This window comes from Rhinolophus hipposideros (assembly GCF_964194185.1).
Source record: "Rhinolophus hipposideros genome assembly, chromosome: 21".
Classification (NCBI taxonomy): Eukaryota; Metazoa; Chordata; class Mammalia; order Chiroptera; family Rhinolophidae; genus Rhinolophus; species Rhinolophus hipposideros.
This window is the reverse complement of record NC_138067.1, coordinates 34324764-34343544: the sequence shown is the minus strand read 5'-3', so window position 1 is coordinate 34343544 and position 18781 is coordinate 34324764. Positions and strand designations below refer to the sequence as shown.

Sequence of the window (18781 nt, the reverse complement as noted above, 5' to 3'; positions counted from 1 at the left end):
TTGAAGAATGCTAACATTGTTTCTTATTTCCAGGCTCAGTGGGAAAGCATTCAACATTTCACCAGTAAGCATGATGTTAGCTATCGGATTTTGTTGAGTTTTGTTTGTTTGTTTGTTTGTTTATGTCTTGGAGGGTTTTGGGTTTGGGTAGATACCTTTACCAGACTGAGGAAGTTCTCTTCCTTTCCTAATTTGACGAAGGGTTTTTGTTGTTCTTTGTTTGTCTAAATCATATGACTTTTCTGAATCTATTGAGATGATCCTATGGTTTTCCTTGTTTTTCTCTGTTAATGTAGTGAATTGTACCGATCGACTTTGGGATAGTAAACGAATTTTACCAACCTTTTTTTCCCGTTGGGGTTTACAGGTTCTAGTTCAATTCCACTAAAATGACCTGCTGAGCTGTGGGCCTGGACACCAGCATGCAAATTCCATCCCATGCAGTCACCCCTTCTCCTCAAACACACTCCATAATTCAGGTGCTGTGAGAGGCTCACCCTCAAAAACCACAAGCTCCTGGCCAGTGAGGCTTGCCCTGACCCCTGAGAGCTCTAGCCCTGGCTGGACCCCCTCCTACCGTAGCAGACCCTACCGTTGCAAGGGTAACTGGGCGGGGAGAGTCAACCAGCTGGTGGAAACTCCAGCCCCTACTACCCCGATGATCAAGAGTCTCCAGAGCTCTGCTACCTCCCCCCACACCCCATTCCACCCTCTGCGCGAGGCTCCTTTAAGAGAGCCGGCAGCTGAACCCGTCTCTGGGGTGGGAGGCGGAGGGCGCCAAGAATGCCGACTCGGACCGGAGCGCGAAGGCTGAACCTTCGCGGGGCGGCCTCCCCCTGCCCGTCCCCACTGCAAGTCCACCCAGGGTCGTCCCTACCCCCAAGGTCCCTGCCCCCGACTTCGAAGGTCCCTCCTGGTCCACCAAACGCCCTGCACCTCCACGCTCGCATCTCGAGGCTCCGCGCACAGCCCAGGACCAGACTCAAGCCCTTGCCCCACCCCCGGTGCTCGCCGCGGCCGTCGGACTCCGGGCGGGGCCCCAGCAAGCCCCGAGGCGGCCGGCGGGGGAAAGGACAGGGCGCCTGGCGCGGCCTCATCCACATGCAGGGGACAGCGCGTCGCGGTGGCCGCCAGGAAAGGACAAAGGCTGTTCCGCCGCCGGCCGCACCGTGCCAGGCTCACCCCGCCCGCAGCCCCGGTGGCCCCCGACGCGGCCCCCCTTGTGTCTGCCCTGCGGGACGGGGCTGCTCAGTTCCGACGGCTTCCGGGAGGAGGCAACCTCCCTCCGACCCTGCACACCCGATCTCCTGCGGCGACCTCGGGGCCACAGCCCCCTTCTCCGAGTCTCCCGCGCAGTTGAGGTGGCCTCGTCTCCTTGAGCGGGGCTGGACTGCGCAGAGCCTTCGACAAAGACCCGCATTCTAGTCCACGGAGCCCGGACTCGGACGTACAGCCAGGCGTCTGCACATGGAACCTGCCAGTCGCAGCTCAGAGGCCGGCTGGGCGGCGGGGAGGGTGGGGTGGTTGGACAGAACTCCTTTCAGGACTCCCAACAGGCAACGGATCCCCTCTGGGTGAGAGATGGAGTCTACAGAGTCTTCACCTGACCTTGTCGCCCCAGGCTTTTGATGGTGGGTGCTTGGGGTCTCCTGACCCCTCAGCCCCAACCCTCCTGGGGCTGTACCTCACATCCCGCCATCACCCCATCACCGTTTGGAAGCCAAGGAGGCATCAGAAAGGGTTTGTGTCTTGACCCCGCCACTTGCTCACGAATCGCTGAACCTCAGCTTCCGCGTGGAGAATGGACCCAACCTCCATTCCCCGCACGCACGCGCTCGGGGTCCGTGCCAGGATTTAATATGGGAGCACTGTACACAGTGAGCCCCAATACACTCACAGCTCTTATTTTGCGAGCTGCTCAGTCAGTCTCCTGGAGGGCAGGGACAGCCTTGCCTGTGAGCCCTGCTCTTCCACCACCACCCCGTGAGTGAATGCAACCCAGGCCGCGGAAGGGTCCTTCCTGGGCCCAACTGGGAAGTTCTTCCTAGGTCTGCCCCAACTTCTCCTCTTACCCTCCCCGGCCAGGACCGGGGAGGGGTGCGGGGGGAGTTCCCTTTAAGGAAGGTGGGGGAAGGGGCAGCCTGCCAGCCCTCCTTCCGCCCCTCCCCGGCCCCAGCCTCTTGGGGCCCACGGCCCGGGCCCCGCGCCAGCGCATGCGCCCGCCTGGGAGCGCTGTCCGGGCTGCGAGGGCGGCACGCACACGGACAGACGGCTGGACCGACGGACTGGCGGCCGGTGGGACAGACCTGGCAGTGCAGGGAGCGGGGAAGCGGCGGGACAGAGACATGGCCGGCCACACGCAGCAGCCGAGCGGGCGCGGGCACCCCGGCCCAGCGGCCTCTCCCTCCCCCGGCCCGGGACCCGGCCCCGGAGCCTCGGAGCGGGTGGCGCTCAAGAAGGAGATCGGGCTGGTGAGCGCCTGCACCATCATCATCGGTGAGCGGGGCCCCAGGCGGGCGGGAGCCTGGCGCTGCATGGAGCGCACAGCCCCTTGGAACAAGGGGCACCCCTCTCCTGGTGCTCCTACTGGTTGTGACGGGGACTAAAGGGGAGGGGAGACCCAGAGCACCTGCGGTGTCTCCCTCACACAGCTGCACAGGGCTCTTGTTCCCAAGTCCCCCAATTTTTGTGCCTGAGGGAGGTGCGAGGTCCATCCACCGCTGGAATCTTCCTGCCTTTACTTCGCTGTGGGCTTCTGCAAGGCAATTACCCTCAGTTTTCTCATCTATGAAATGGAAAGGACTATGGTCCCGCCTTGAGTGCAAGGGCTTTGCAAATGTGGCGACTGGGCATGCTGACCCCATCTAAGGCCCCGAGTTCTGGGCTGTGGCTTAAGCTAAGTCCCTACTGTGTGCAGGGTCCAAGTGCCATGCAGTGTGGGTGATTCAGTCTTCAAAAGCAGGAGAGACTGTGGGTAGACTGGACAGAGTAATCCAGCCCAGCGGGGAAGTAGGTTCAGAGTATATTTATTGCAGAGTTTGGTGGCAGGACCCTGGGGGAGAGGGTGGAGCAGCCAGTGACTGGAGGAGGCAGCATTGGGGTGGGGCAGACCAAGCCTGCAGAAAAGCCAACTACTTCCTGGGCTGGGATCCCAACAGGCACTCTCATCCTCTGGCTCTCTGGCCTCAGCTTCCCCACCTGAGAATGGGTGCATGTGTCCTGCCCCAATATGGGGACTTCTAGGTAGGCAGAGGGTTCAAGGGACAGTGAGAACAGTGGTGGGATTTTCCTTTCTCTGTTCTAAGTCATGAACACAGACTTCTCGGGAACTGGCCAATCCAGACCTGTGCCTGTGTACACAGCAGGTGCCTCAGAGACCCTCCTGGGAGGGGTCTGTTCCATCCCCTGTGTCCCAGGAGATGTGGGCTGGAAGGATGAATGGCAGGGGTCTTAACTACTCTCAATCTACCACCTGCCCGGTCTTCTCCTCCCCAGCCATTGGGAGCTGCTGGTGTATCTATTGCTCAGCTATCCTCAGGCCCACGGAGATGGGGAAAGTTGGGGGCTCAGGAAGACAGACACTAGCGTCTTCACGTCCTCTGCTTCTGCCCCCACACTGGGTGCTCCTGGGCAGGGCTGAGGCCTGGCTCTTGGCCATCCGCCTCACTCACACTGAGAGTTGCCCGGGACACAACCTCTGTGCAGGTAGCTTGCTTGCCTCCCCATTATCCCTGGAATGGTATCTTCCAGGCCCAGGGTGCCCCTGCATGACTATCTGCTAGGAGGAAGGGCTGCTTCCAGGGATTTGGCCAGAGTACTGGTTAGCGCTTTGTGCCTGTCCATGCTCTCTCCAGGAGCTGTGCCCCCAGGAAGGGGAAGCCCACACATCATGGATGGGCCAAGAGGTTGGGGTCAAGAGGCATGCCTGGAGCCAGTTACAGTGCCAGGCAGGTGCAGGGAGAGACACAGCCCAGCAAGCCCAACATCTTTAGCTGTATTCCTACTCTACCTCCCCCCCACATCCATTCCCCTCAGGTCAGGCAGAGGCTGCTGGTTCCTTGCTCTGCAAATGAGGACGCTGGTGGTGTGGGGGAGGGGGGGAGGAGGCTAGCTCCACCATAATGTTCTCCCGACAGACCCTGTGAGAATTTCCCCATGCAACCCAGCTCTGCCCTTACAGCTCCATCACCTCTAGTCCCTTCTTGCTATTCCAGGACCATCGCCCCCTTGGCTTCCAGATTTTGACAGTGGAGTTGGGGTCAGGGGTGACTTGGCCGAGTGTGGCAGACTCAAGAACAGAACCCAGATGACATGGCCCCAGCTCAGAATACTCAGTGGTTGCCCCAAAACCACTGAGTGGTAACCACTGAGAGGTAACAGCAGACAAGAAACTGGACTAGGCAATGGACAGACCAGGGGAGCATCAACCTGGATCAGAAGGTGACAGGAGATGAGGGAGGAGGCAGGTGTGGACTCAGTAAGGGTCTGCGCTGCCCTCCCCACCTATGCCCTGAAAGCCCCCACCAACTCCCTGTTCACTGTTCTGGAGGGCCCACCTCCCACATCTTACCCCATTTTCCTGCCCTGGGAAACTTGGACGAAGTCAAAAGTGTATGCACAGAGTCATATTTTAGCTTTGAAATCTTGAGAATTTTATATCCTACTCCATAACCTTTCTTGTTTGTTACCAGCTACTGAATTTATCTCCAAAACGTCCACAGAAACCCTCCCAGAAGACCCTATAATCCTCTTCCCTTATATCCCCTGCCCTTTCCCAGGCTGAGGAGTGGGGCTTTCAGGAATGGAATGAAGTGGAAGGGCTTTGGGATGGAATAAGACTCCAACAAAAATGTGTTTAGGACAGCACCTGCCAGCGTCAGTGAGCACCAGTGGAGGCCAGCCTGGTGGAAAAAGAGGCAGCTGGGGCAAGGCTGTGCAAGACATTGCTGCATCCAATACATACTTAGAAAACCACCTCTTACCACATTATGAAAACATGTTCTCCCTTTATCTTACTTGATTCTCATGCCCACTTTGCAGGATGGGAGTTTTTATACTTGTTTTACAGATGTAGAAACTGAGGCTAGAAGTTGAATGACACTGTTACAAGTAGTGGGCTCAGGATTTGGGACCAGATGGGGATTCATTTCCCAATCATTGTTTATCTTCATACTGCTCTGGTGCTGGGCAAAACTGGGGCCAGATTCAGAGTCCTTAATGAGGGAAGGTTGAGACTGAGCTGGGAGCTCATCCAACCAGTTTATTGCACTCCCCACTCCACTCTAGATGGATGAACAAACAGGTGGACAAAAGGATCCCCCAACTCTCTCACCACCACGCAGGGCTGTGTGTACAGGGTGTCTTTCCTGACTCACGACCCTTAGCCAGATCCTTCTCTCAGTCCACACCCGAGGAAGGGACGTGCCCATGTCCAGCAGAGTGGAAGTCAGCAGGATAGGACAGTCTGCTGACCAGGCTGTCCTATCCTTCGCTCTCTCCCTCTGCCTTTGACTCAAGTATCCAGCCGCCCATGCCAGTCTTTGTGGATCAGGCTCAAGTATGTGCAGGCACTCGGGGGTCTACTTCATGAAGTTCATCCCCTTCGAGCCAATCACTGCTTATCCAGCCTTGGCCAGACCCATGTCTGAGATCTTCAGGTCTGAAGGTGTCTGGGCTGCTCAGAGGATGGCCCTCGCCAGAACCCTGGCCCCTCCTCACTGGGACACCGAAGAGGCATAAAACCACACAGAAACTTGTCTGTGCCTCACCGCCGTCCCAGTTTACAGAAGAGGAAACTGAGCCCCTGAGGCTGCAACCTGCCCAGGGTCAGATGCCTTTGGTGTGCGCTGGGATGCTTTGGGGGGTCGAGGCAGCTCCAGCTACGAGGGTAGGGCCTGCTGGCACTGGACACACTCATTTATCTATTCAACAATTAGGTACGAGACACAACAGAGAATAAGACAGACAGTATTCTTGTCCGCTTGGAGCTGACATTCCAGCATGAAAGTCAAAGAGCCAACAAGATAAACAAGCTGAATATTCAGCTGATAGGGTAATGATAAGTGTGCTGAGGTGAGAAAAATTAAGGCGGGGGGGGGGTCTGTAGGTAGCAGATGAGTCAGGAGTGGGAGTGGGTCCAGTCTGTGTGGGCTTTGCCAGCTCCATGAAGGATTTTGCCTTTTTCTCTGTGTGATGGGAGCTCTGGGGGGGCTTTGAGCAGAAGACGGATTGTGTGGGCTGGGATAAGGGTCACGATGGAGCAGAAGCTGTGCGCAGCAGGGGCAGAAGTAGGAAGCTCCTGGCTTAGAGACAACAGTGACTTACAGCGGGGTGGCAGCAGGGGAGGTGCTGAGAGGAGGTTCAATGCTGCGTGTGTTTGGACAATAGCGCCAGCGGTTTGTGACGATGAAGTATGTGTGAGGATACCAGGTGTGCGAGAAAGAGAAGAGGCAAGAGTGACACCAGGCTTGGGCCTGAGCTGCTGGGAGCATGGTTTGCCATTTATTGATCCGGGAAGACTGTGAGAGGAGCACGTCTGTGGGAAAGGAAGGTGAAAGTCAGGAATCCCCTTCTGAACATGTAAAATGGGAGATGCCTCTTTGTTGAGTAACCAATTGGATGTACAAGTTTAGTTTAGCAGAGAGGTCTGTGCTAGGGATATAAATTGCGGAGTTGCCAGCAGGAGCTGGGGTCCTGGATGAAGTCTCCAAGGGAGTGAGTAGAGAAAGAAAAGAGAAGAGGCCCCAGGACTGAGCCCTGTTGTCTAGAAGTCAGGAGAGATGAGAAGGGACGAGCAGAGGAGACTGAAAAGGAGCAGCCAGTGAGGTGGGAGGAGGCCCAGGAGCTGCGTTGGGGGAAGGGGTCAACCTGCCGTATGCTGATGATGAGGCAGGTTCGACGTGGCCTGGGGCTTGACTGCAGGATGCAGCCGCATGGAGCTCGTTGGGGACCTGGCGAAACTCAGCCTAGAGACAGGGCACAGACGAGCCTCCACACTTCTTCTGTTCACCTTTTTCTCGAAAGGAAAGTGGGTTAGTCTGGATGTGCACGCTGGCCAATTGGCAATTCCAGGCATGTCCTGGAAACATCCCCACTCACCACTGTGGAGTTCTGCCAAGACCTCAGCAGGCACTTCCGTCCCCCCACAACCCCGAAAGGATGCCTAACATGCTTACCATAAGAACATTCATTGCTTAGAAGCACAGGATTTACCCAGAGTGACAGCAGGGCCCCCAAAGCAGGGCGCTGGCTGCTTCCCCAGGGTGTTGAGGTGCCATGGGGATCACGTCTCCAAAGGCCAGATAGGGTGGCCTGAAGTGTCTCCAGGATGGATGACAGTAGTGAGATCCGTAGGCACTTCCTGGAGCCTCCAATGTACCAGGCGGGGTGAGCGTATGCCTGTATCACTGCCTCATCTCCCCATTTTACAGATAAGAAGGCTCAGAGAGAGCCTTGAAATACCTTTTCCACAGCCCTCATCGTGAGGAATCTGGTATTTGAACCCAGATCTGGGAGTTCTCAGCTAGTGAGTGCCACTGCCCATAGCCCAGGGGCGTTGGGACCTACCGATGAGAATTTGGAACTCTTTGGAGCTCCTGTATGTTCCAGAGAATTTGGAGGCTGGAGGCCTCATGGATCATGACCTAATGGGCAGGTGCTGGGACTCATTACCCAGAGCAACGGAAGGCCTGGCCTGTGGCCAGCCCCTAATCAGGCCCAGCAGGGCAGTGCGACCACGCTTGCTGAAAGGGTCAAGGAAAGGCAAGGCAGATGCTAAGATGACCTAGTCCCGTGGGTTCCCTGTCCTTTGGGGGGTGGGGAGGGCTCTGGCCTTTTATCTCAGCAGGCCAGGGTACAGACCCTGCCCTCCGGGAATACAGGGTCCACCCAGGATGGCAAATAAAGGAATCACTTCCTGGCCATCCTCCAGACACCACGGCAGGGAGGAGGGTCCAGGTTATAGATGCCAAGGTGGGAAGTCAGGGAGGGCTTTCTGGGGGTGGTGTTGCTTCTGGGAGGCCGGTGAGCCTAGGAGACACCTACAGTGGGGGCAGGGATCCCTGAACAGACTTGTTTCCTGGGGCCCCATGCAGATGCAGGTATGCGGGACACGTCCACTCTGCCTTCTGCCACAGACAGGGTTGGACCAGCGCTCTGCTGCCCCCTAGCCCAATGGCCCTACCTGGCTGATGAGGAAACGGAGGCCCAGAAGGGCCGCACAGGCCTGAGGCCACACAGCTAGGTGACTCCCAAAAGTGTTTCTAGGGCTGCAGGGTAGTGCCAGTGGCCTGGCCTTGACAGGGCCTCCCTGCCCCCGCCCCAAGTCAGACTGTACATTCCTCACACACACCAAAGGCAGCTGGCGCCTTCCACCACCACGACCTCCACGGTCCACCCCTGTGACCTCCATGGTCGGCCACTGCCTCCAAAAATAGGTCAGCGTGCACCGCAGCAGCCTGGGGAACAATGGCCCTTTCTTCCTTCCTCCGCGGAGCCGGGTAAGCCCCATCAGGCCAAACATCTTAATGTGATAAAAACCACCCAGCACAGGCTGAGGAAAGAGGGGCGAGAGGAGGGTGGAGGGGGGCCTCCTGGCTGGAGCACTCACGTCCTTGCCCACCTGCCCGTGAGCTCCGGCATCACGGAGGACCTGGGTGGGGCTGGGATCACAGAGCAGCTTGGCCCATTGGGTGGATGGGAATGTGGAGGCCTCGGAACCCGAATTTCTACAGCCTGCCCTCGGTCAGACACCCGAGCGGGCACTCGGCACCCCCTGTTCCCTGGCTCCTGTCCCTCCCCCTCTTCCTCCAGAGCAGGATTCCCCAAGGGTTGGGCTTGCCCACTGCTGTTCCTTGAGTCAGGCCGAGCTGATTCCACTGGGCCTGAACATGAGGAAGGAGAGGGGGGTCCTGAGCCCCCCACCACCCCGAGGGCTGGGCAGGCTCTCCTGTCGTACCCCCTTACAGTTCCATAGTCCCTGCCCCCAGCGTGCCTGTAATCATCCAAGCGTTAGAGGCCCCCACGCCTGTCTCAGCATCCTCCCTCCCCCTGCCTTCCTTGCCCTCTGCCACCCAAGTTTCTAGCTCCTGTTGCTCTTTTCAGAGCCCCACCCAGCCCCCATGGTGCCATGCTCAGAGCAGCCAGTAGACCTTGACTGGGGTTTTCTGCTACCTTCTAGCACAAACCTCTAATTGTCCAGGCCCAGAAAGAGAGGCCCCCTAGGACCTCAGAGACACCAGCTGGCACACGTGTTCCTTTGAGCCAGAAGTCCTGCTCTGTAGCTGGAAGCTGTGTCCAAAACAATAGTAATGCACCCCACTAAGCCCACTCCCCAGATCCCAGCAGCTGAATCTCCACCTGCTGGGCACAAGCTAGAGATGTGATCCTTTCAGACCCCAGCATCATAGGACAAGGTACCAGGTATGCCTTCCCTGAGGGCAATGCCCATGAGGCCCTGCCAGGCTGAATTGTGTAGAGTAGTGGGGTCCCCACAGGGTGGGTGGATTGGGGCCCAGGATGCCCCCAGCCCAAAATGCACCCAGCTCCTTCCAAGGCCACCCAGCCCCCGCTGGCTTCCAACCTCACTGGCTTTTGGCAAATCGCACTCCACCAGGTCCTGAGAACAGAGACTCTGCTGCCGGGTAAAGTGAACTCAAAGACCCTTTAGAAACCCAACAGCCCACCCAGGCCCCTGGGCCCCTGTAGGTGATGGAGGTGACCCCTCTCCTGCTGGAAGCAGGCTGAGGGCACAGCTTTTCCCTGGGGGTTGGGGGACAGAAATTCTTTCATCCTTATCTGGATGTATTTAGGGCTCCTGGGATGTGACTGGAAAACCAAGTGGGGCGTCGTGGCCGTCCAGACTGGAAATCTGTGTCGGCCGGGGATGGGGGTGGGGGTGGAGGGGAGCACAGTGGACAAGGAATGCATGCAGATTGGCGGTCACAGCTGTGTCCTCGTCCAGACCCGCCTGTGGGCCTGGCAGGTGGAGCAGGCAGGCTCTGCCCTGATGGATGTGTACTCCCCACTGGGGACCTGACAGGTGGGGGTGATCGTGTTGAGGGTCTGAGCCCCAGGTCCCACAGGGCCACTTTTTTATTCATGTGGTCTGTGGATTCTGGGATTACATCCTCTTGCAAGGCCCTAGTGCAAGTCACCAGTGACGTGACCTGGTTCATTTGCACAGATGATGAGACCTAGGTAACCCAGAACACGGCCCCCTCTTTGCCCTAACTGGCAGGGAGCTCAGGGCTAAGTGGGCACTCAGAGTTTTGCTCATCCTGGGAACCTATTTTGCAGACCGCGGCTTGGCTCTCTGAGTATTTCCCACTGTTCCACTCCCACACACTGTGAGTCAAGGGAGCACTGCTCCCCACCCCCAATGCCCAAGGCTCAGAGTCAGCCCCAGAGGCACGGCAGACCTTCCATGACCGTAGCAGATTGCACCTGAGCCCAGGAAGCCAGCCAACCCCTCTGCTCCAGTCACGGTCCCCTTCCAGCAGGGCCGAGTAAAGAGTGCTGCCCCCACTTCGCAGATAAGGAAATCAGCCCTTCACATCAGGACACTGCTGCCACTTTGGGAATTAGGCCATTTATTCTTCCATTAGTTTACTCAACAGATGTGTATTTAGCACCTACTATGTGCTGAGGGACCGAGGTGAGTGGAAGCGAATGAAGGTGCAGATAGTACACAGAGAATCATACAAATGAAAATGCAAAGTACATCTGGATACAGCTGTGAACAAGCTGAGGGCTTCCCTTACGGTATCCTGCTGAATCCTCGCAATAACCCATTGTACAGATAGGACCCAAGAGGTGACCTGAGTACGAAGAGGTCCCCAAGTCTCCTGAGCCCCAGGCGAGGTTTCCCGTTGTGGTCCTGGAATTAGAGCAGTGATCTCTGTCTGCAAGCAGGAGGCTGTCCCAAGGAGAGAGGCAGTCTGTGTCCAGACCCCAGCTGGGCCAAGAGTCCCTGCCAGCCTGCCATTGCCACTCCATTCCTTGCGTGATGGCTACTGACCAACCCCCAGCCCTGAAATTGCACCAGTTTGTCTCCCTCACTCCACTGTTGCTTGGCCAGGACTTGAAACATTTTCACAGTGCCAGGAAACAAGGTCTCTTCAGAGCCTGTGTCCACAGCCTGGATCGTACGTCAGAGAGGAGCCCAGGAAGCAGGCAGAGCGGCTGCCTGACAGAGAAAGGGGAGATGGAAGATAGAGAAATAAAGTACGAGGCAGGGTCTGGGGAACCACAGAGCTATGAAATGGGAGGAGGAATCCAAACCAGCGTGGTCAAGGAGGGCTTCATGGAGGCGGTCCCATTCCCTCAGCCACTCCATGAGTGTGGACTTCGACCAGTAGGAAAGTGGCAGGAGAGTATCATGGTCAAGCTCTTGCTTCGGAGGCCAGCTCTGGCCAGCAAGTTGGAAGGACAGGTGGTTGGAGGCTGAGAAGCCTGGAGGCCTCAGCCAGGGGAGACACTGAGCCTGGCCCTGTGGGGATGCCCAAGAGTGGCCCTCCACTCTACCATCGCTCACTGGGTGAGGCCCCTCTCTTACGCTTGCTCCACCTCATGAGAGTAAGTTGGGGGCAGGGGGGGGCGGCAGGGACAGAGGAACTCAGAACAGGACCCATCTCTGGCAGGGGAGACTGGCTGAATGGACAAGGTGCCACTTCCCACACCAGAGACTGGGGAGTGGAGACAGCGAGCCCAGAGTGGGACTTGCAGGGCTTGAGGGACCCAGTGGTCTCTACAGGCCTCCTGACCTGCCTCCACCCCCTCCTCCATGGAGCAGGTTGGGCTCCCTGCCTCGCTGCAGCCTTCAGAGCCCCACAGAGAAAGCTGATGCCTCCCCATCTCCTCCTGCAGGGAACATCATCGGCTCTGGTATCTTCATCTCCCCCAAGGGCGTCCTGGAGCACTCAGGCTCTGTGGGTCTGGCCCTTTTGGTCTGGGTACTGGGCGGGGGCATCACTGCCCTGGGCTCCCTCTGCTACGCGGAACTAGGAGTCGCCATCCCCAAGTCTGGCGGAGATTATGCCTACGTCACTGAGATCTTCGGGGGCCTAGCTGGGTGAGTCTGGGCCCCAGCGGCTTGGGGGGGCGGGCCACCTCTCCAGAATGGATGGCCAGCTGGGCCTGAACCTGGGTTTCCTCTTCTGCTTCTCACATCACAGGGAGGTCATGGGGGTGGATGGAAGGGAGTGGGGGTGTTGGGCCACTTTCCATTGCCCACCCCAGTCCAGTTGGACATTCCAGCTGGCCCCTTGACCTCTCTGTTTCCTTTTAAATCAAGCTGCCTCTAAACCCCATTCCCTACTCCGTGCTTCTGGGTTGGGAGGCCCTTACGATCTGAAACCTCTAGATAATGGTAGCATCCAGACAAGGATGGCCTTGACTTTAGTAAGCCTTTATGAAAGGGTGGTGGGGGTGTGATATTCTTATCAATGCCCTGCAAGAGCTCCCCTTTAAATAGCTTCCCAACATTCCTTTATTCACCAGCAAACATTAGCTAAGCACCTACTGTGTGCTGCGGGCCGGGGGTGCCATGATAAAAAGATGTATCCCTATCTTCACATTGCTCACCGTACAGAAGGGAAACTGTCCCTCAAATGTGATTAACCAGCTAGAGGAGCCCAGCTTTGAGGATAAGTGTAACAGGGAGTGGCCCATCAGCCAAGAGAATGGGGTGCCAACCACCTAGGGAAGGCTCCCAGGAAAAACCACGTTTGTGCCAAGCCTTGGAGGAAGGGTGGCATTTTTTCTGCCGAGCAGTAAGGAGGGGGAACCTGTACAGAGAGTGGTGGCCCGGGCCAGCTGGTCAGATCCATGGCAGGCTACGGGGCTTGGAGGGGTTGGGGCAGCCTAGGGGTGGAGAAGGATCAAAGCTATTGCAGTCGTCCGTCTGAGCCTTGATGAAGGCCTCAACAAAGGTACAGGAAGGTTCCAGGATCATTTACAAGCCTGAATGGGGAGGATGTGGTAGCCAGCGCAGCATGTGGGAGAGATGGGTGCAGCTGGAGTGACACCTCCATTCCCACTGGAGACTTAGGGTGGGGCTTGCCACATTGGTGGTGTCCATGGCACATCTGGGGAGATGCTCTGGGTGGGGGGTCTGGAGCTCAGAGGAAACGTCTAGGTGGAAGTATACAAAGTTTGGATCAGGGACCTCTAACAGGGCAGCTGTGGATGGGGCATTGGCAGGAAATGCACACACCTATGAGTATGTCCATGGGTGCTCTTCTCTGGGGAGGGGGTCCTCAAAGGAGCCTGGGACCTGAGAAAGCAGAAGAATCGTGCTGCGCAACTGGAGGGAATACTCGCAAAGGTGGGAGAGAGAGGAAGGCCCAAGACCCTTCACATCCAGCATCAAGAGTGGGCAGAGAGGAGCACTCAGCCGGGAAGGAGGGCCCCGGAGCTAGAATGCTCAGAAGCCAAGGGGTTAGGGGGTGCAAAGCAAGGGGTAGAAAACAGGAGCAAAGGTCAGGACCAAAAAGAAGCCACCAAACTCGGTGCCCCAGAGGTCAGTGGTGTCCCTGGATGAAGTGATCCTCGCCCTCAAGGGCTGGACTGGGCGCTAGGGCCACCCCAACGGACAGCCCTCCCTCTGGGTGCAGGCAGAGCCTCCAGGAACAGGTCAAGCCTGACAGCCTTGAGCAAAGCCCCCACCCTGCAGAGGTGAGATTTGAGCTGTAGGGACATAAATTACTCCCCAGCCCCAGTGAGGGCTTTTTGCAAAGCCCAATCGCTCAGGGGATCACAGCTCAGTCAGCCCCCTGCAGCCACAGGGCTCTGCCGAGAGCTGCAGCTGGAACTGTGAGTGCAGATCCCAGGACAGCCCACCCAGTGCAGGAAACAGCCAGTGCCCGGAGGCTGGGTGGCCATTAGAAAGGCGGTTGGTTCCCCAGGCCTTCTCGACACCGGCCCAAGGGTAGCACATAACTGCTTAACTGTGCTGAACACTGACTCTGTCGAAACTGTCTACAATAGAGTCCAGGCCTCGACAAGTTTGGCCCTGCCTCCCTGGCCCAAAGCCAGCCTCCGGCACTGGCACCCGCCTTTGGATTCCGGGGCCCAGTGTGCAGCCCCATTCCACACACCTTGGCCGGGAGGGCAATGGGATGCCTGTGCCACTCGAGCCCTCACTCATTCCAGCTTCCTGCTGCTCTGGAGCGCTGTCCTCATCATGTACCCTACCAGCCTGGCCGTCATCTCCATGACCTTCTCCAACTACGTATTGCAGCCCGTGTTCCCCAACTGCATCCCCCCAGCCACGGCTTCCCGCGTGCTCTCCATGGCCTGCCTGAGTAAGTGCCCGCCATGGGGCAAGGCTGGGCCTCTGCTCCCTGCCCTGTGTGGGAGGGCTAAGGGACAAAACTACTGCCAGCTCCAGAGAGGTCGGCCTCAGGATGGAGTTTCTTGTCGTCTGGCTGCTGCTGCAGGGGATGCCGTCCTCCTGCAGCTCAGGCTGGACTTGGCTGTGGCCCACTGTGAGGGGCATGGCCTCAGGCGTCCACCCACCTTCCCGCCTGTCTTCCCCAGTGCTCCTGACATGGGTGAACAGCTCCAGTGTGCGCTGGGCCACACGCATACAAGACATCTTCACTGGCGGGAAGCTGCTGGCCCTGTCGCTCATCATTGGCATGGGCTTTGTCCAGATCTTCCAAGGTAGGGCCAGGGTGGGGCTGTGCCCATAGCCGGGGAGGCACAACGCTGACCCTTGACCTCTGGACCCCCAGGACACTTCGAGGAACTGCGGCCCAGCAATGCCTTCGACTTCTGGATGACGCCCTCCGTGGGTCACCTGGCCCTGGCCTTCCTCCAGGGCTCCTTTGCCTTCAGCGGTTGGAACTTCCTCAACTACGTTACTGAGGAGCTGGTTGACCCTCGAAAGTGAGTGGGGTACCGGCTGGGCCCTGGGAAGGCAGCCTCCCTGCACAGGCCCACTGTCACACATGCCTTGGTTCCTTCATCCACCTGACCACTCCCCTGCCCCACAGGAATGGCTCTGGAAAGAGCCAGGACACTTGTGTTCTATACTCGCCTTGTCCTATGTGGCTGTAGGCAAGTCACAGCCCCTTGCTGGGCCTCAGAAACACTGAGTGTCATTGTCCCACTGTAAATGGATCCAACTATTTGCATTTGGCCCAAAATTACACATGTGCACACAACATGGTCCCTGCAAATGAAGCCAGTGGCTCCATCTGATTCTCAGCCAGGGACCCCAACAGTGAGCCATTGCAGCTGGGGCTGAGGCTGATGAGGAGTCCCAGGGGTACCCTAGATCTATGGACTGGGCTCCCAGGGCCCTTTTGGGATTTTCAAGGCTTAGTTTGGCTGTAAGCAATTTTTCTTTTATGTGCAGACATTAGACGCACCTCTCAGGGTACAATGTTACCCGTCCCCCATCTGCCCTTCCTCCTATTAGTCTGCCCAGGGTAGGGTTGTGGGGTGAGACAGACAGAGGTGCTGCCCCCTTCCCTGCCCCAAGGCCCCCAGCGGGTTCAGGAGATGGAGACTCAAAGCTCCTGCCTCTGGGTCCCCCGCCCCCTTCTCACGCCAGCACCCCGCTCTCCCGCCCCGAGAGGGCTGACTCTGCCACTGCCCCTAGGAACCTACCTCGCGCCATCTTCATCTCCATCCCGCTGGTGACTTTTGTGTACACCTTCACCAACGTCGCCTACTTCACTGCCATGTCCCCCCAGGAGCTGCTGGCCTCTAACGCGGTGGCTGTGGTGAGTGGGGCCCTGTTGGTCCCTGGCCCTGCCTGGCCCCTGCCCTGCCTCATGCACTGCCTCTCTTCTGTGCCCACTCAGACCTTTGGAGAGAAGCTGCTGGGCTACTTTTCTTGGGTAATGCCTGTCTCCGTGGCACTTTCCACTTTCGGAGGGATCAATGGCTACCTGTTCACCTCCTCCAGGTAACTGGACTGGGAAAGATGGTGGTCCAGGTGAGGCAAGGCAGGTGCCCTAGTGCAGGAAACCGCCAGTGCCCTGGGCATGCACACAGTGCTGAAGGCCAGAGGAAGAAAAACCCTGCCAGGTGGGGCCCGCCTGAAGCTGGGACAATGAACTCCCCAGTAACAGATGTCTGATCTCAAACATGAGAACAGAAAGCAAAAGGGAGACGGACTGGATGAGGGGGATACTTGTCCCGTGGGGTTGTTGGGGCCTGGAGCAGAGGGTCAAAGGCGACAATTCAAGAGGGACATCAGGTCTACAGCTGAGGTCCAGGATCTAGTAGGTGGGTAGACCCCAGCCCGGGCTCATGGCCCCTCCCCATCTCTGTCCCCACCATGCAGGCTGTGCTTCTCTGGAGCCCGAGAAGGGCACCTGCCCAGTCTGCTGGCCATGATCCACGTCAGACACTGTACCCCTATCCCTGCCCTCCTCGTCTGCGTAAGTTGGGGGACCCAAGCTGACAGGGCGGGGAGCCTGAGACCCCCGGCAATCTGGGTAATGGCAGGGATGAGCCCTGGCCCTGGTGGGCAGCCGACTGTGGGAGTGGGGAGGGCCAGGGCTCACCAACCTCCTGGCCTGAGCCGCAGGCCCAGGACTGGGCTGACAGGAGGCAGGTTGGAGGCCAGCCCTCAGCCCGGTCCTCTCCCAGTGCGGGGCCACAGCGGTCATCATGCTTGTGGGAGACACGTACACGCTGATCAACTACGTGTCCTTCATCAACTACCTCTGCTATGGTGTCACCATCCTGGGCTTGCTCGTGCTGCGCTGGAAGCGGCCGGCGCTCCACAGGCCCATCAAGGTGAGGCCTGGGGGGGGCTGTGCCAGAAGCTGTCAGAACCTCACCCATTTGGGCACCAGGGGCAGGTGATGACAGCGATGGGGATTCCAGCTCTTGCCGTGTGCTAAGCCCTGGGCTATTCCGTCCTCATAACAACCCCATGAGGTGGGTGCTTTGACTACAAACAGGAGAATGAGGTTGACACTTGCTCACAGCTGTGCAGGATTCCACGAGCGCACACAAAAACAGAATACCCTAATCCAAGCTAAAAGAAAAGTCCTCCCGTTTGCATATAAATCCTGGAGCTGGAGAAGTGTTCATTTGCCTGAAATGGGACACGCCAAAAAATAATTGACCTTCAGCCAAGTGCAAGCCGCAAGTCCAAATACAGCCTCTGTGGAGTTCAGAGCCACTGACACTTAGACAAATTCTCAACAATTTGGCCAACTGGCCATCCATGAATGGGGTTCTAGCACATCGGGCTGTGGCCAGAAGGGGGGCCCTCAGGCCTCAGCTCCCAGGAAAGGGAGAAAAGTGCCGGGGGGCCCCCGGGGTGATTGGGCAGGTGAGCAAGAGGTCCTGCTCCATTGGTGCTCTGCTCGCTCTCCGCAGGTGAACCTCCTCGTTCCTGCTGCATACTTGGTCTTCTGGGCATTCCTGTTGGTCTTCAGCTTCATCTCCGAGCCCATGGTGTGTGGGGTCGGCGTCATAATCATCCTCACCGGGGTGCCCATCTTCTTCCTGGGAGTGTTCTGGAAAAGCAAACCAAAGTGTGTGCACAGACTCACTGGTGAGCCAGGCAGCCTCCCCCAGGTGCTGGGGCTAACGATGGGACCCTCTTGGGGGCTCACCCTAGAGCAGGATCTCCCAGCAGCTGCACAGGGCCCAATCACCAAATGTCTCCCCACGATGTGGCCCAAGTGTCTGGGACCCACCTTAGAGCGAGCAGCTGGCTGAGGACCCCTGTCCCACGGAGTGAGATCCCAAAGTCTATCTGTCTGTCTGTCTTCAGAGTCAATGACACGCTGGGGCCAGGAGCTGTGTTTCGTGGTCTACCCCCAGGGTGCCCCTGAGGAGGAGGAAAATGGCCCCTGCCAGCCCTCCCCACTGCCCGCCACAGATAAGCCCTTGAAGACACAATGAGACATTTGTGGAGCCTGAAGCAGCTATTTCTGTTTACATGTTGTTTATTGAGGAGGTGTTTTACAAAAAAAAAAAAAAAAAGTTGTTTTTTTTTTTTTCCTGGAAAAAAAGAGATGCCCCTCTTAGAGGCCTGTGGTAAGGAAGCCCTAAGATGTGGCCTGGGTTCCCTGCCAGCACTGCCCTGCTAGCTTTTCCTGAAAATATCTATGAATAAAACAGGGCTGGCAGTGCGCTTGTCTCAGGTGAGTCCCAGGTGGGCATAACTCGGGCACGCATGGAGCTGGTGGGGGGAGATGCCTAGCAGTCTCTGGAAGAGGCCTTCGTCACTGGGGACCTTGCCAACTGAGCCAGGCACATCCCTCTCTGGGGCTGGCACATCTTGTCCAGAGCCACCCCTGCCCCAAAGGGACATGGAAGCGGCTGGTGTGCCCCTCTCCAGGCTCAGCAATGCCAGCCCAAGGATCAGGCCCTTGGGAGAGTCCAGAGATTCCCTCCGGAACTGCCTTTGTTCCCATTAATCCCCACGGAATGTCAGGACCTCAGAGGCCACAGCCTCACCCTAGTTTACAGGTGAGGAAGCTGAGGCCCTGAGACATGGATGGGATGGACGTGGCCACTGTCGGTTTGTGCCTCTGTCCCCGGAGAAAGCATTGAGCGGCATCTCCCAGGGCCTCAGGGCCTGCAAGAGACCCACGGGCTTCCTCTACCTGTGCCCACATTCCCAGCTTTGCCTAGTGTCCCGATTGACCCCCTCAGCTAAAGGGCAAAGGGCAAGGCCATCGGCCTGGCCAAGGCCCCGCTGACACCATAGGCATAAGGATGGGGGCAGAAGCCTACAGAGCCTGGGAGGACAGAGGAGAGCTCAGTGCCCACAAAGCGCCCAGCATGGACTAGGTCGGACATG

The 18781-nt window shown here is 57.8% G+C and overlaps 1 protein-coding gene across 2 annotated transcripts; it reads left to right on the top strand.

Annotated features, from left to right (window-relative positions):
- The first annotated feature begins 1859 nt into the window (after positions 1 to 1859).
- Positions 1860 to 18107, top strand: SLC7A10 (solute carrier family 7 member 10). Of its 2 annotated transcripts, XM_081031458.1 has the most exons (11): positions 2225 to 2496; positions 11866 to 12070; positions 14152 to 14303; positions 14539 to 14664; positions 14736 to 14889; positions 15608 to 15731; positions 15813 to 15916; positions 16298 to 16394; positions 16606 to 16755; positions 17347 to 17524; positions 17747 to 18107. In XM_081031458.1, the coding sequence occupies exons 1-11, from the start codon at positions 2346 to 2348 to the stop codon at positions 17875 to 17877; spliced, it is 1572 nt and encodes a 523-aa protein (XP_080887584.1). In that variant the 5' UTR covers positions 2225 to 2345; the 3' UTR covers positions 17878 to 18107. The 2 variants fall into 2 exon arrangements, with proteins under 2 accessions (XP_080887585.1, XP_080887584.1); XM_081031459.1 differs by lacking the exon at positions 15813 to 15916 and having other exon boundaries at positions 1860 to 2496.
- The last annotated feature ends 674 nt before the right edge of the window (positions 18108 to 18781 follow it).

Excerpts from the sequence above, each read along its gene's own strand:
- SLC7A10 (XM_081031458.1), top strand. The coding sequence starts at position 2,346 with ATGGCCGGCCACACGCAGCAGCCGAGCGGGCGCGGGCACCCCGGCCCA. Across the intron at positions 12,071-14,151 it reads ATCTTCGGGGGCCTAGCTGG|CTTCCTGCTGCTCTGGAGCG; the intron begins GTGAGTCTGGGC and ends CACTCATTCCAG. Across the intron at positions 17,525-17,746 it reads GTGTGTGCACAGACTCACTG|AGTCAATGACACGCTGGGGC; the intron begins GTGAGCCAGGCA and ends GTCTGTCTTCAG.